The 14932-nt window shown below is 42.7% G+C and overlaps 1 protein-coding gene across 1 annotated transcript in view; it reads left to right on the top strand.

Annotated features, from left to right (window-relative positions):
- The window catches only part of Ogdh (oxoglutarate dehydrogenase Nc73EF), a 281327-nt gene that overhangs the window by 17870 nt on the left and 248525 nt on the right, over positions 1–14932 (top strand). Inside the window, exon 3 of the mRNA XM_065438718.1 lies at positions 11567–11687. Within this exon, the coding sequence (XP_065294790.1) occupies positions 11567–11687 (121 nt within the window). The remainder of the gene's footprint in view (positions 1–11566; positions 11688–14932) is intronic.

Raw genomic sequence — 14932 nt, 5'->3', positions numbered from 1 at the left:
CAAAATCCTCATTGGAAGCTTCGGACAGTGACGCCGAGTGATGCCCTGTCCATTGTGGCTCAGGTGCAATGTTTTTTTTTTTTTTTCAAATGGGAACGAATTGCGACTTTTTTTTTGTACCATAAAGATTGGATGAGGGAACAATCAGGGGTGTGGCATGTTGCTTTTTTTTTTCGAGTATGAAAATTGAGGTACCTGTTACAGTCAAGGGCATGTTAGAATAGAGGAAATACAGTAACTAGTAGTATAAGGGCCGTGAAACTGTGCACTCGTGTCATGGTGTATTCAGAGCCTGTGCATTTCAAAGGAGCACTGGCCAATGTAACTATTATATTTGTGATTATGCACTTTACAATATGAAAATTGGCCTGCTAAATTTGTGTCTTGACTCCGAGCTTTTAGGCATTTTGCTATCTAGGTGATGGCTAAATTCAGAAGCACCTGAAGTCTCTGTCCGAAGGTTAACTGAAGAGAGCCTACTTACTGTGCATGGCTGTGTTAAAATACCTGTGGTCCTGATTCTATGTGTACTTAATATCTGTTGGCAGCATTCATATATCACTGAATATTTCGTAAGAATATTGTCTAGGTGATGGCTAATTTCAGAAGCATCTGAAGTCTCTGTCCGAGGGTTAACTGAAGGGAGCTTACTTACTGTGCATGGCTGTGTTAAAATACCTGTGGACCTGATACTATGTGTACTTAATATCTATTAGCAGCATTCATATACCACTGAATATTTCGTAATAATATCTACTGTATCTGCTTGAATCTAACCCGCCGTGGTTGCTCAGTGGCTATGGTGTTGCGCTGCTGAGCACGAGGTCGCGGGATCGAATCCCGTCCACGGCGGCCGCATTTCGATGGGGGCGAAATGCGAAAACACCCGTGTGCTTAGATTTAGGTGCACGTTAAAGAACCCCAGGTGGTCGGAATTTCCGGAGTCCTCCACTACGGCGTGCCTCATAATCAGAAAGTGGTTTTGGCACGTAAAATCCCAAATATTATTATTATTATTGCTTGAATCTAGGCCAGCCCTGATTCTAAGCTGATCCCCAAATGTCCGAAGCCAGAAAGAATGAGAATACTTACCTCGAATGTAGGCTGAACAAGAAAGTGAGGACAGTGTTCACAAAGTGAAAACAGCATTTATTTAATGTGAACATGCCGAACTCACCTCTACGTCATCATCGGTGCTAGCCTCGTACGCTTGCAGATGCGCGCAAGCTCGCGCCCACGCATGTGCAGACAGTGTGGCAAGGTTCGTACGCTTTGAATCGCACTAATAGGGCCTCAGATGTCTCGGTGAACAGCTCCTCTCTGTTGTCGCGCGCTTATCTTCCTTATTGCTGTCATCTATTCATTGCGGCACACGAAAAAGAATGTCTTCCGCTGCCCCCTCCAACGACGGACGTTTTTCTCATCGATGCTGAAGTCCCACCTGGCTTGAATGTTTGACAATGCCTCTGCAGCTAGCACAACTTTTCGTTTGAAAGCGGCACTATAGTGTTTATGATAACACCATGCTGCACGCCGATAAGACACAAGTCAAAATGTCAAAATGACAACATCGCTTGTGTAGAGTGTACTAGATTGGGTGAGTGGGGGTCCAACGAGGCCTCTGCGTTGAGGCGTATTTTATTGAAAATTGAGATGGCGCCGCCGTTTCCTTCTCCTGAACGCCACGGCTGCGCATGCCAGAGGCGCTGGCTGGCAGCGTCGGAGCGTGCCGAACAGCATCACGGCTGCGCTCGAATGCAGTGTTGCAGTTGCGTTCGAGCATGACTGCAATCAGATGGATTGCGTTTGTAGTTTGCTTTCCTTTTCAAACCTTATGTGCATGTTTTTCACTGTGTCGTGAGGGAACAAAATTCAGAGCTCATATTGCAAAGAAATGGGGTTCATGTACTGGAACAGTATGAGGTACAGGAATAAATGAACTGTGTGGTTTAATTAGGCATCAAACAAAAATTTCTAAACCGTTGTTTGCTGCTTTTCTCAGGGCGATATATTGAATGCTAACAAAATTTTCCCAATGCCCTAATAACGGCAGCAATATGACATTTAGGGAGAATGTAGGCCACATTAGAGAATTTTAGAATATGGCCCAAAATGTTTGGAGCCCCAAAAGGATAGCGTCGAAGTCACTGCGCCAGCATGAGATGCAAACTGTATCTGGGTTTTGCATAGATTTTCATATTACTATAACTAGAGGGAAATCTGGCACTGCAATCGTTCAACTATCATAGGAATGATGGGAAGCGCAGGCTACGGATTGGTATTCTGTTGATTGGCAAACTATTCTGCAGGTATTTTTTGCAGTTTTGGTTTCCCTCTAAGTGCAATTGCAGTAACCCATAGTGGGGCAGTGTGATGCAAAGCTCTCTGCCTTTGTTCTATTGCTTGAAGTGGTGATAGTGCGCTGGGCCAGCGGCTGGGCCGATGTTGGTGTCGCAGTGTCACGGTTTTGACCGATTTGACCTTGGTTTGTTAAGTGTGTTAGGTTGGCGTTGTAGCGTTATATGCGCTTTATCAAACTGCAGAAGAGCAAAAGGAAGGCACTACTGATAAAAGCACGATACTACGTACATGTTCTGTGCTTAGAACCTTTAAAGTACATAGAAAATGGCATGTCTACTAATAAGCTTAAGGGGGGACGCGGGTCTTGAAATCGCGAAAAACGGTCAAAAATGGCAATTTTCAAAAATTGCGTTTTTGAAGTCTTTAATGTCCCAACTATGCCTCTACAAAATATTATGGCTCAATTCCTACTCGAAATATAAAAAAACGGCAATTTAGAAACGTCGGTGAGCCGAAATTGAACGCCAAGCGCGAAGGTTTGCCTCATTTTCAAGCTGCCGTAGCTCCGCGCAACGCGAACCGATCGGCGCCATCTTGGTCTCGTTTGAAAGCTGGTTTCCCGCTCTCCATTCTGGCGCCCCTCGGCACGCTGTAGACCCTCGTGCAGCGGAGCGATCGGCACCCCAGGCACCCGTTCTCAAGCGCGAAATCGTCGCGAGACAGCCGCTGATTGGGTGAAACGGGCGCCTCCCCGAGGCGCAGCCCTCTGATTGGCCGTGACGCCTGCCGCGGCCCCGCGGCCGCGTTGTTCCGACTCCGTCGCGTCGTCTGCTTTCGCCGGCGCGCACGTCATTTTTCGCATTCCTCTTTGTTTCCTAGTATTTTTCGTTCTGCCATTTTCTTTATCGTTCTTGTAGATGTTTTGGCTATTGAGTCGATTCTTTAAACCACGAATTTCTTGCTTTTGCGTGCCTGGTGTCTTTGTTCCGCGTGTCACGATGGCGCGAGACGCGCGCTTGAAGGCAAGCACGCGAAAAGCAGTCAGCAAAAAGAGGCGCGCATGAAATAGTAGCGCTACATCGTCGAGAACTACAGCTTCGGTGATGCCGCAAGCTGCTGTGCCCTTGGTGGATGCGGCTGGACTGAGCTCGCCAACAACAGCTTCGCCGGTGGACGCGGCTGGGCAGTGCCGATCGGTGTCAACTTCGGTGTTACCGCAAGTCTCTGCAGTGCCGGTGGATGCGCCTGGACTAAGCCCGTCGAAAATGCTAACTTTTGAGACGCTGCAAGTCGCTTCGGATTCCGTGTCGTCGGAAGCGGCCGAGCCGGCTAACCTAAGCCTAACGTCGACTTCGGCATTTCCGCACGCCGCTACAGTGCCGACGGACGCGGCTGAACCGAGCTCGCGTGCTCAACGCTTCGACACGGTGTTTTGCGCGGAGTGCGCGGGGCGTGAAAAGTACGCAGACTACATTAAAACTGCATTGGCGAAGAAGTCCGCGACTTCCCGCAAGTTCGAGCTAATGAACGGCGCAGCAAGTGAAGACGACTTTCTGAGCTTTTTTTTTTTTTTGTCAAGTGCCAATGCAATACAAAGGTTTTCACAATCTTTACATGAACAGATTTCTGTGAGTTTGGTGTTATTGTGTTCAGTAATGACTGGGCTGCATGCTAAAGCATTAAAGTTTTCCATGTGATAGGTAAACAAAAGTGGCAGAGTAAGCAAAACTTTGAATGCAATTTTCTCAGCTTTGCTTTTTTGATCAAATGCCTTTGCCTTACAGAACTTTTCATAATGTTTGCATCAACTGATTTTATTGAATTAGGTATCATTTTTTTCAGTAAAACCTCAACTACATCCTAAAGCTTTCCATTTTTCATTAAACCCAATAGACTAGCAATTAGGTCAGATGTAAGCTAATTACTACCACATTGTTTTTTTCTTCATACTTTGTTATTCATTCATGACCTATATGATCACTTTTTAAAAATTTCTTTAGCTTTAGGATGTGCAGTGGGCCCTTGGAAATGACAGCTATTCTTTGAAACTAGTTTTTTTAATTAAGAAATTACCATAATGGCCCGTAAGAAAAGACCTATGTGGGATAAATTATTTTGCAATATCTTCATTTGTAGATGAGATATATAAAATCTGAATATATATTTGGGATCAGCATTCAAAGATATATCTGCATGCCAATTTTCAGGAAGATATGTTAAGAAATAAAAAAAAAGTTTTCAAGACCCTCATCCCCCCTTAAGTGGGGCTTTCATTACAATGCGTCACAATTGTGCATCTACTGGTGCATTCTTCTGGGATGACTGATCGGGCCGGTGTTTGCTGTTTCACCGGTTATTTGTCCTACGCATTACATGACCGGCTTAGCTCGACTATTCTCTTAATGTCAAATAGAACATCGGCTTTCCCTGTTTGCATTCACACTGCTCTCTTCCTGTCTCTTGCCTTTGAACGTAACATCTTTCTTTCAGTCACTCTTTGCGTGTTCGATATGTAGATGCGACTGCTTTGCTACAGCTGTTTGGCTTCTTGTACTTGCTTATATTTGCAGCGCGAGCCTTAAAGCAGTGAAGTTTAGCTGCACACATATGCTAGGTTTTTATTAACCTGCCAGTAACTTTGTTCTACAAGTGATGCAGAGTGCAACAGAAAGACTGCCGAAAGCTCATATAACGCATTTTGTCTACTGCATACAGTTGTACTTTTAGTGGCTTGACAATCAAATTTGATTGGGGGCTTCATTACGCATTGCTCGTTTATGTGCTCATTGAAATGTGTGTTTCAGGACATTTGAGAACAAAAACTTACTTTTGGTAGGAAAGGTTGCTGCTTCCTGGCTGTAGTCTGCTGTCGCAGAATGGGTAAGTGCAAAGCCACGCCATAACAGCTGCTGGCGCATGCTTCAGAAGAAGCGGCATGTCGACATAAAATATAATGAAGCATACTCGTAAAGGGCCACAAGCGTCCTAGCTAGCACTGCAGCAGATATGCCTAAAAGTACTTGAAGATGTTGAGCAACTGGGACAGCCGATGCAGCCTTTCAAAAGAGCGAGAGAGTTCACAAGGGCCTGTCATCTGCGAGAAAAGTCGCACGTTTGCAGCGCACGGACGTCATAGCAGACGACACTTCTAGCATTGCTCTCAAAGGTGCAGCACTTTCTCACACTACAAAAGTTTTATTTTTATAAATACTTGTAAAGTGTTTAGGTGCACGTTAAAGAACCCCAGGTGGTTCAAATTTCCGGAGCCCCAAACTACAGCGTGTCTCATAATCAGATAGTGGTTTTGGCACGTAAAACACCATAATTTAATTTTTTTTTGTTATGGCTATTGTAAAAATAATTGGGAACAGAACTGCAGAACAGAAATAAGTTGGGAACAGAACTGCAGAAGAATGCATACCCTGGTGTGCCCTGGGGGTAAACCGTGCGTCAATCTCAAGGTAATATAAAGTTTACGTAATGGATTTGCATGATATAACATACTGCAGAAATAAAATTACATATTATGCGAGAATATTTCAGTTTAGCTTCGTTTACTGCACCGCAAGCAAACGCCGCTACTCTAAAGATCGAAGTCAATCCGAAGCCTGTACTTCCCATCATTCCCATGTTGGTTGAGGCAACACTCAGGAGAGCCCCCCCTTGACACTAGCTCCACATTTACCTCTAGGGTTTTTATTTAGAAACTCTATGGGGTTATGCGTCGGGCATGCTATTTCGTTGATTTAGCAGGAGCCCCAAAAGCTGCCCCAAAAGATTTTTGTAAACAAACATGGCGGCACCCATTGATGTGACAGCTCTAACCTAGCACTAAACTGGGCTTGATTCGGGGTAACGCGTGAAGTTGGCAAGCTAGGAGAAGTGACTGCAGTTATAACTTTCAACTAGCATGTGTTATGAAGATTGATTCTTTAGTCGCCGCGGATTTCGAATTCGATTGTGGATTTCATGGCTCGTAGGCCTAACATGGCTTAGCTTGGCTGGTGAAGACACGTAAAGTTGGTTACTCAAAACTAAGTGTAACTGATTGTTTGCTGCTAATAGGACAATCTCTAAATTGTAATTAAACGTAAAAACATGCAAGTAAAAATTACCATTCTTATCATAAAATGGTGTATCTTAATTCTAATAGCTTTTCTTTGACGCTGTAGTGGCGCTGTCAGCGCAAAATGTTATCCGCAAACGCAACACCTTATTCTAAAGATCTTAACTCCTGCGTACCCCAATGCTAACACCCGCAAAGCTCTTTGGGGCCCAAAACTATTGGAGCTCCTGTTCTAAAACTCTATTATTCGTTAGGGGCAGCACAATATTTTTTTAGGGATATTATATATTTTGAAAATATTTATGGAATAGTCATTGTTTCCCCTATGTTTATGCGTCATACGCCTGAATAAAGCAAAACACATCGTTTATATTTGCTTGAATTAGGAAGCATGCTATAGGTTGCCTATGTCTTCGAGTTCGCACAGGTTTTCATTGTCAAATGCCTCCAGTATCAATGACTGTTCAACTGATAGTGAAGCGCTCTATTTGATGACTGGCCTTCATCTGTTGCTTGTGAGGCCGTTGTCTTGGAGTGGCCTCCGTTGGACCCACTCCCCCATTCTAGTACACTCTAGCTTATGGAGGAAGGAAAAAAACTCCTTGCTCTAGCTCGTGTACTTCAGTTGGCTACTGGCGCGGCTAGTAGTGGCTGCGATTCTGACTTTTCCAGATGGCACTAGCTATGCACCATATTTATCATTTTCAATTACAGACTGACGCATTTTTTAAAATCCTTGAATCTAAGCCGACCCTATAGTTGGATACAACTCAGGTCTGAAGTGAAGCCCTGCGCACACCCTCATAACTGCCGGTCACTGTTCCTCCGTGAGGCTCCAAATAGTTTGTACTTCAAGCTTTCCCTGTTACCTAAATAAGGCCGTAACCACAAAAATAAGTGCGTAATTTTGTATGTTTTCATTCGTCTATTGTAGCTGAACGGTGAAAGCCTAATTGTTTATTGAACTGAAATAAAACACTTGCTTCGCTGCAACTATATATTGTAAAGTTTTACCTCGGTTGGCAGTGAAGTTTCATGAGTAAAATGAGGTCAACAGGGAAATTAACTGCATTGTGGACTTTTGAAAAATGAAATGCTCAGACTGTAACACTTTGTCCGTGTCTTTTGCACACTTCATCGCTTCCGCCAATGAAAAGACTTCAAGAACAGCAGATGCTCCAGAGGTTTCAAGTACGACGCCATTTTGAAATGGTCGCATAATGACGATTTTGTTTACCTGTGTGATTGATTGGCTGGTAGAGTAACAACCCCACATGGTCCGTGTGCGTTAGTTGCTAACTGCTGTTTAAGTTGTATCCTACTACAGAGTTTGGTATATGATTATTTAAAAAAAAACTATCGGCCTAGATTAAAAAAGTATGGTAAATTCTGCTGTCACTGCTGTTGTCCACTAAACAGCATTTAACATATCCTAAATAGTCTGTCTGCTGAAAGATAAAGTATTTGTTGATAGCAGACTATAGCAGACCTTATTTGTTGCTAAGGGAGACATGAAATCATATAGGCCTAACAGAATATTCGCTAAAATTGCAACACTGCTTAGACATTCTAGCCTGATGAGAATAAAGCTAACCTTTTTTAGTTACTTTGTTGATCTTTATATTTTTACTTTCCCCACACCCCCTGCTGAGCTTTAGAAATAATTTGGTGATCATGTTAGTAGTTGGACAAGCCGCTTCTGCTTTGTTGAATTTTTGTAACCTGACTGAGTTCACATTGGCTTTTCACATGCCCTAGTCTCATAATGATGACAGCTCTGATAGCAGGGTCCCAAGTTTTCTGTCATTTGCTGCCAAAAATGTATTTCAGTGGGGAAGTAATGTAACCATGTTGCTCTACACCTTGCAGTGCTTGTAGGATTGTGTTTAATAGCGTTGGCGACTCTTGTGGCGTAGCTTGCACTTGACCTCACACAAGCTACGGCCACAAGGAGTTCGACTTTTGTTGTCGGTGTAGTCCTTGGTCTCATGCTTGTCACCTATAGCTGTAACCCCAGACCATCATATAGTAATTGTTTCAATATGAGTTATGTATAAAAACTGAGAATACAGGACCCGCTAATGTAGCCTAGTGGCTATGGCATTGCCCTGCTGAGCTCAAGGTCACAGGTTCAATCTTGGCCTCAGCAGCCACTTTTCGATGGGGGCAAAATGCAAAACTGCTTGTGTACTTACATTTGGGTGCACATTAAAGAACCTCAGGTGGTCGAAATTAATTCGGAGTCCCATACTGCAGCATGCACCTCATAATCATATCATGATTTTGACACATAAAACCACAGAATTTAATTTGAAAATTTCTTTTTTAGAATAGAAAGTTTGAAGAGACTGGTGCAACTTGATAAAAGGTGTGAGTGTAGCTTTCTGTACATCACTCGGCCTAAGTGTCTTGCTGCACTAGTCGATGTAGTGATGCTGGGCTGGAATAATGCAGTGATTCTATTTCATTGCTATTTTGTTTTGTGCTTTATCAGTGGTCCTAGCAGCGCCCGGTGTGATTGCTTAGTGGCTATGGTGTTGGGCTGCTAAGCACCAAGTCGCAGGATCAAATCCCGGCCATGGCGGCCGCATTTCGATTGGGGCGAAATGTGAAAACACCTGTGTACTTAGATTTAGGTCCAGAGTCCCCTACTACGGCGTGCCTCATAATCAGATCATGGTTTTGCCACGTAAGACTCCATAATTTAATTTAATTTAATTTTTAAGTGGTCCTAGCAGCATTCGAGCCATGCTGTCACCAGGATTGGCAGGTCATGAATGGTGAATGATAGCACAGGATTGGAATTGAGTGAGAGGGATCCTTGCGTTATACTCTACCTGTTTTCAATAGGTTATCAAGATGTTCTGCTGCTGGGCTATGTGATGGTAGCTGTAGCTCCACACATTGCACACTCAGTTGCCTAGATGTGTTTGAATAGATCTGCTGTTGGCATCAAAACTTAGCAGGGCACTCGACTAGCAAACAAACTTTGTGTCCATTAAGCCCTAGAGTCCATTAGTTGTGTTCCACAGCAGTGTTTGTACACCAACAGTCATGCTCAAACTGAGCAGAAATGACACTTTTGCATGGAACCTGTATTTTGCATTCTTTTGATGGTGAGTATACATGCCATTTCAGAAGTAGTATACGGGCCACCAGAGTTCATTCTCGTCGATATAGCAGGGCACCTGTTACACCATTTGGCGCACAAATGCTTATATACTGAAACAGGAAACACGAGGATGATAAATCATTTTTGTGTTTCGGAGTTCTAGGGCTCCAAGAGTGCCATAGATGGTCTAGCTGTAAATGTGGTTCAACACAAAGCAGCCTTTAACCAAAGATGCTCTTTTCTGTTTCCTGCACCTCCACTGCCGCAACATAGTGCACTGCTAAAAGAAATGCAGACAGCTCCCAGGTTTAATAGTTTTTGCACCTAAATATAATAAGATTTGGCTGGATTTGCCTGCAACACAGTTATAAAATATCTTCTTTTGTCATGTGCAATGGTTTTGATCTATATTATCATGGTGTGGTGCCTAAAGCTAGATGAAGGATGTGAAAGGATAAACACCCATTCCTTTTAGGGTCTATCCTTCCACGTGCCTTGTTTAGACAGCTTCCAGTTTTAATAGTTTTTGCACCTAAAAACAATAGACTTGGCTGGGTTTGCCTGCAGCACAGTTATAAAGTGTTTTCTTTTGTCATACGCGTTGGTATTGATCTATATTATTGCAGTGTTGTGCCTAAAGCTAGATGAAGGATTAGAAAGGATGAACACCTGTTCCTTTTATGGTCTGTCCTTCCACATGTTTGTCTAGCTTTGTACAAAATACCACATAATGGATCACCACAACGAACTTTTCCAAACATTTATATTAGTTGGGTTTGCTAATGCTACATTGCTACACAATGCTGTAAAACTGAAATGTTACTGATTAAGGGCTGCATTGCTGTGAACAGAGGAAGTCCCAAAGTACTTCCACAGCACTTTCCTACACAGCCCTTTCACTGCTTTCCTCAAGGACCTTACTTTAGCACTTGGAGCTCTTTTGGGTGTGAAGGAACATGCTGTATGCCTTTTCTTGGTCTTCACACATTGTTTTATGCCCACAGATAAGGTTGCAACTGAAAATGAGCATATCCTTAATTTTTGGTAGGAAGCAGTACTTTCTGTATGTATACTACAGCTCAAGAAATCTCAGACTCGGATGGTCCTGCTGACCGGTGGTGTCTGACTGGTTTTGTTTTTATTTGCTTAATTTTTGCACGTGCTCTGTGATGCGGCATGTTCCTTTGTTTCTCATTTTCTGTTATGCCTTCTCATTGTGCTAGCTTTCTTTTTAAAAATTTCTACCAGAACAGATTGAGCCTCATCCTTCTTGTACGGCTGTAACCTCTTGCATGTAGCCCATTATGATGTGTGCCTAGCTGGATCGGTCATGGCAGCTCGTTTAAGTTTTTCTTGCATTGAGAACTCGATGGCACAGAGCATCGTGTCATTCAAAAGGATGCCGTGTGGCAAGCAATAGTATAGCCACACTTGTGAAATTGGTTGCACTCGTGTACATTGTTTCATGGTAAATTTAGTTGCAGACACTGTGTGATAAACAACCAAATCTGCAATCTTGGTTTTTAGTGCTGCAGTGTAAGTTTAAGTCACGCTAGCGTTTCGATTCAGGTCCTGCCATGAGATTTTGTGAACCTGATTGAAAATATTGCATTATATCACACATTTAGTGAGCATCAAGATAAGCATTGTTCAGGTACTTACTGAGCACAATGCTAATTCTAAGTTTTGCCAGTGCAGAGTACTGAGAAACTGCTGAGAATATCATGGAATGGAAGGAGTGCATTGTGAAGTTATTCTGTATCAAATTGAAAGGAAGGTAAACAAAGGAATTGGTTAAAAATGGAGATAAAAAACTAATAATAATGACAAATGTTTTTCAGCTCACCCAGTTGGTACATGCTCTAAATAGTATTGCAGTACTAGGACCTAAACCTTGAAATGTGGAGGACAAGGTTGTTGCCGTGAAAGTGGAAGTTTTCTTTCTGCTTAAACCCTAACATCTGTAGCCTGACAACACTTGTTGAAAAAGTAGTGTTTCAGCTAGGCTTCGATTTGCGTGACCACCATATGCCTGTGCTGCTAGCTGGAGTGGGGGGTGTGAACTGTGTTCTGTGTGTTGTGCTCAGGTAAGGGGACACCTGGCTGCCTCGGTTGACCCTCTTGGAATCGTCAACCCCAGCTCACACTCGCCCCTAAATCGAGAGCAGCTGCATTCGCCCGAGGTGGTGCTTCGAAATTACAAGCTAGGTACGGCCAAGCCTTGTACCCTTGTGGGCTTGCTAACACTAAGCCGACATCATCCAGAGTCGCAGGTAGTGACCGAGGTAGATGCGTTCAAGCTCTTGCAGAAATTGCTTAGGTGTGCTATGCTTTACTTCAGCTATACCAACTGAAGTGACTAAATGCTCAGTTGCCTCCATCTAGCATAGGATCCAATTCATGTTACTAGAGTCCAGTCACTACCTATCCATCATCTTTGTGGCAAGTTCTGTTACGGAAGGCGCTGTTAGGATGTTGCAACCTTCAAGTTGTCTATTAGCTTTTCATGGAAATAACTCAGCTCTGGTCTGTATATTACAGATGCACACTTATGTTTGAGATATGCTGCTGATATGTTCATTGAATACTTGCGTCCTTGGCAGGCGAGACCTGGACATCTTTCTCCAAGGTTTTATTTACTGTACATCTAAGCTGAACACTCACCCCCTTTTATGGCTTCAAGGAAAAATGGCTTTGTTTCTGTCCTTTTGAGTACTCTTTTTATCTTATCTCTGCCTGAGGTTGGGTAAACACCACAATGGGTTGCATACCTCTTGTCCACAAGTTCATTGTGCATACCTCTTTATACGGCTCTCTCTCTTTACAACAGGGGCCTACTACAAGTGCATGCTTCTGTGGAGTGGTTTGTTTCCATTTTTTTTCATGGTTCTATTATCACTCTGTTCATTCTGTTGTGCATGTTTGCTGTTTTGTTCTTGTATGAACTGGCTCTTTGGTTGCTTTCTATTCTTTCTCTTTTCTACCACTGGACATGGCCCTGTGCATTACAATTTTGGCTACCAGCCAGTCATGCTTTGATAGTGATCAATGGTAAACTGAGGAAAAGCGCTCTACAGCCATTTATGAAGGGCCAGATTATACTTTTTTTTTTTTTGCCTCGCGCCTCATCTGGCTATCTTTACCACTCGGACCACTTGGAGATTGGCCAGTGGTGTGTTAGCCAATCATTGGTTTGCAATACTGACAAACTGCATTCTAACCAACCTGGTGCCTCAGTAGCGATCGTCTTCTGCTGCTGTGTGTATGGTCGCAGTTTTCATCTCTTGCTACCACAGTTGCATTACATCTGCATTCTAGTAGGAGCGGAGTACAAGAATCACGTGTGTTCAATTTCAACACACTGTTGTAGTAAGGCCGTTGTGGTTAAAACTGGTTCATAACCATGCACTGTAGGGCCCCTCATATTTCAAGTGTAGCTTCAGGACATTGAAACTTCAGTCAGTCAATCTATTGATCGACCTGTCACAATCGGTCAATAATCAACTAATCACTCAATCAAATCAGAAAAAGCAACCTTGCTCATGTGAACCTGGCATTGTTTTTTTACTTTGTCGGTTGCCCCTGCTGTGCTTTTTTTCCCCGCGCCCCCTGTCTACAGATCCGGGGTCACTTCTATGCGACCCTTGATCCCCTGGGCATCACTGTGACCAAAGTTGATCCGATGGAAATCCTTCTCACCAACCACAATCTTGGTAAGGCGGTAGGCCTTGTGGTGTTGTCTGGCTTTGGTTAAACAGATGTTAATTTTGTTTTTGTAGCCATTCATTTGTTGGAGCTATGTGCTGTACTTTCTTGGTAGGGCCTTCATCTAGCCTGCTTTTTATTTTCCTGTTCCAACAGTTGATGACAGGCCATTGAGTTGAGGGCTTTGCCATCTGTCTTTCACAGTTTGAAGTAGCCACTCATTTGAGTTTTGAAGGTGAATAACCACCTAAATAGACAATGTACTCGGGAATAGAAGACGACGAGATGAAGCTGGACTTGAGTTGCGCTTGTATTTTATCATTGCATCATAAAAATGTGATTTATTTTGGGTGTAGCCCCAGCGTAACTTTCACAGAGTTATTGAGGAACTTGCTTCCTTTCCCCCCCACCCTTCCTACAGTTATGGTTCAACCTTGTTGTAGATGAAGAGCTTTGCACATGGCCTTTCTCCATGTAGCAGCACTTTATCATGCTTACTAACAAACATATGCAGGTTACCAGGAAATTGATTTTGCTCACAAATGTTATTCATTTTACATGTGGCATATCAAAGATGTAGGACATCTGTGGAACATTTCATGCATGTTCATTCTTGTTCTTGAGCTGCACTTTACATTGTTCAATATTCTTAATTTGTTTAGGCTACAAGGAGTAGCAAAAGATAATACCATGTATTACTCTACCTCTTCTCTGCTGTGTTGAGCAGGGATCTTGTTTTAAGTGGGCATTGTTAAAGATTTGTCTCGCTGAGCATGCTGGGAGCTGTGGTTTTGCACATTTTTGTCTGAACGCATGCAATAGTCTGTTTCAGTTTTGTGCCATATACTGAGCCTGTGCACTAACAGTGAAAAAAAAGTGAAAATGTGAAACTACATTTGTAGAAGTGACAGTAAAATGTATACCTATGAGTCACTGCAGCTTTATTTTTTTCTGGTTTCTTTGTATGTGGAAAATTTTAAGTAATACACCTACAGGCAGCTGTTGAACAAGAGTGTTCATTATCCAGTAGCCATACATCGGCAACCCACAACAACCGAGTTCCTTTGTGGGGGCAGGGAAGCAGGGGACTTATACGTTGTTTTGACTATTTTTAACTAGGCTGACGGGCTCCTAAACACATTTGTATGAATAAGATATTCGAGCAACGCAGTAAGATATAAATTAAAATTTAGCATATTTACACAGCAGTGCTTCTGCTAAGAAAATGAAAATGTATATAATACATGGTAAGCACATACATAAAAAAGAACAGTATTAAATAAAGAAAAAGAATAGGTATCCAGCAGCAGCAGCAAAGTAATGTCAGTTAAATAGATCGCAGTACAGCTTTAAAACTATATTTCACAACAGGAGAGAGAACTAACATCTCTAAGCAATGTGCATATCAATTCCAACTTTAGTAATGACACGCTAGATTAAAAAAAAAAAAAGCTAATACACCCTTGTGGCGCAGGCTGGTGATTCTTAATGCTGGAAATAAGACAAAGAATAACAAAAGCTATATTGGAAAAGACTAACAAAAAAAATAGAAGAGAGGAAAGAACTGCAAAAATAGAGCATGCTATAGGCATATCAGTCAGTGTCACATTTGGTCATACAGTACAGCAGGTTTCACAAGCGCAAATAACAGCTCTCCTACTATACACTGTTCACTACACAAGCTAGGCCACTGATGTGGCCTCGGACAGCACCGTATATGCAGTCTCTTTCAAAGTAATGACGGACAG

Source organism: Dermacentor albipictus, unplaced genomic scaffold (assembly GCF_038994185.2).
Source record: "Dermacentor albipictus isolate Rhodes 1998 colony unplaced genomic scaffold, USDA_Dalb.pri_finalv2 scaffold_14, whole genome shotgun sequence".
NCBI lineage: Eukaryota > Metazoa > Arthropoda > Arachnida > Ixodida > Ixodidae > Dermacentor > Dermacentor albipictus.
Note: the sequence above shows the minus strand (reverse complement) of the source record. Positions and strands in the feature narration are given on the sequence as shown.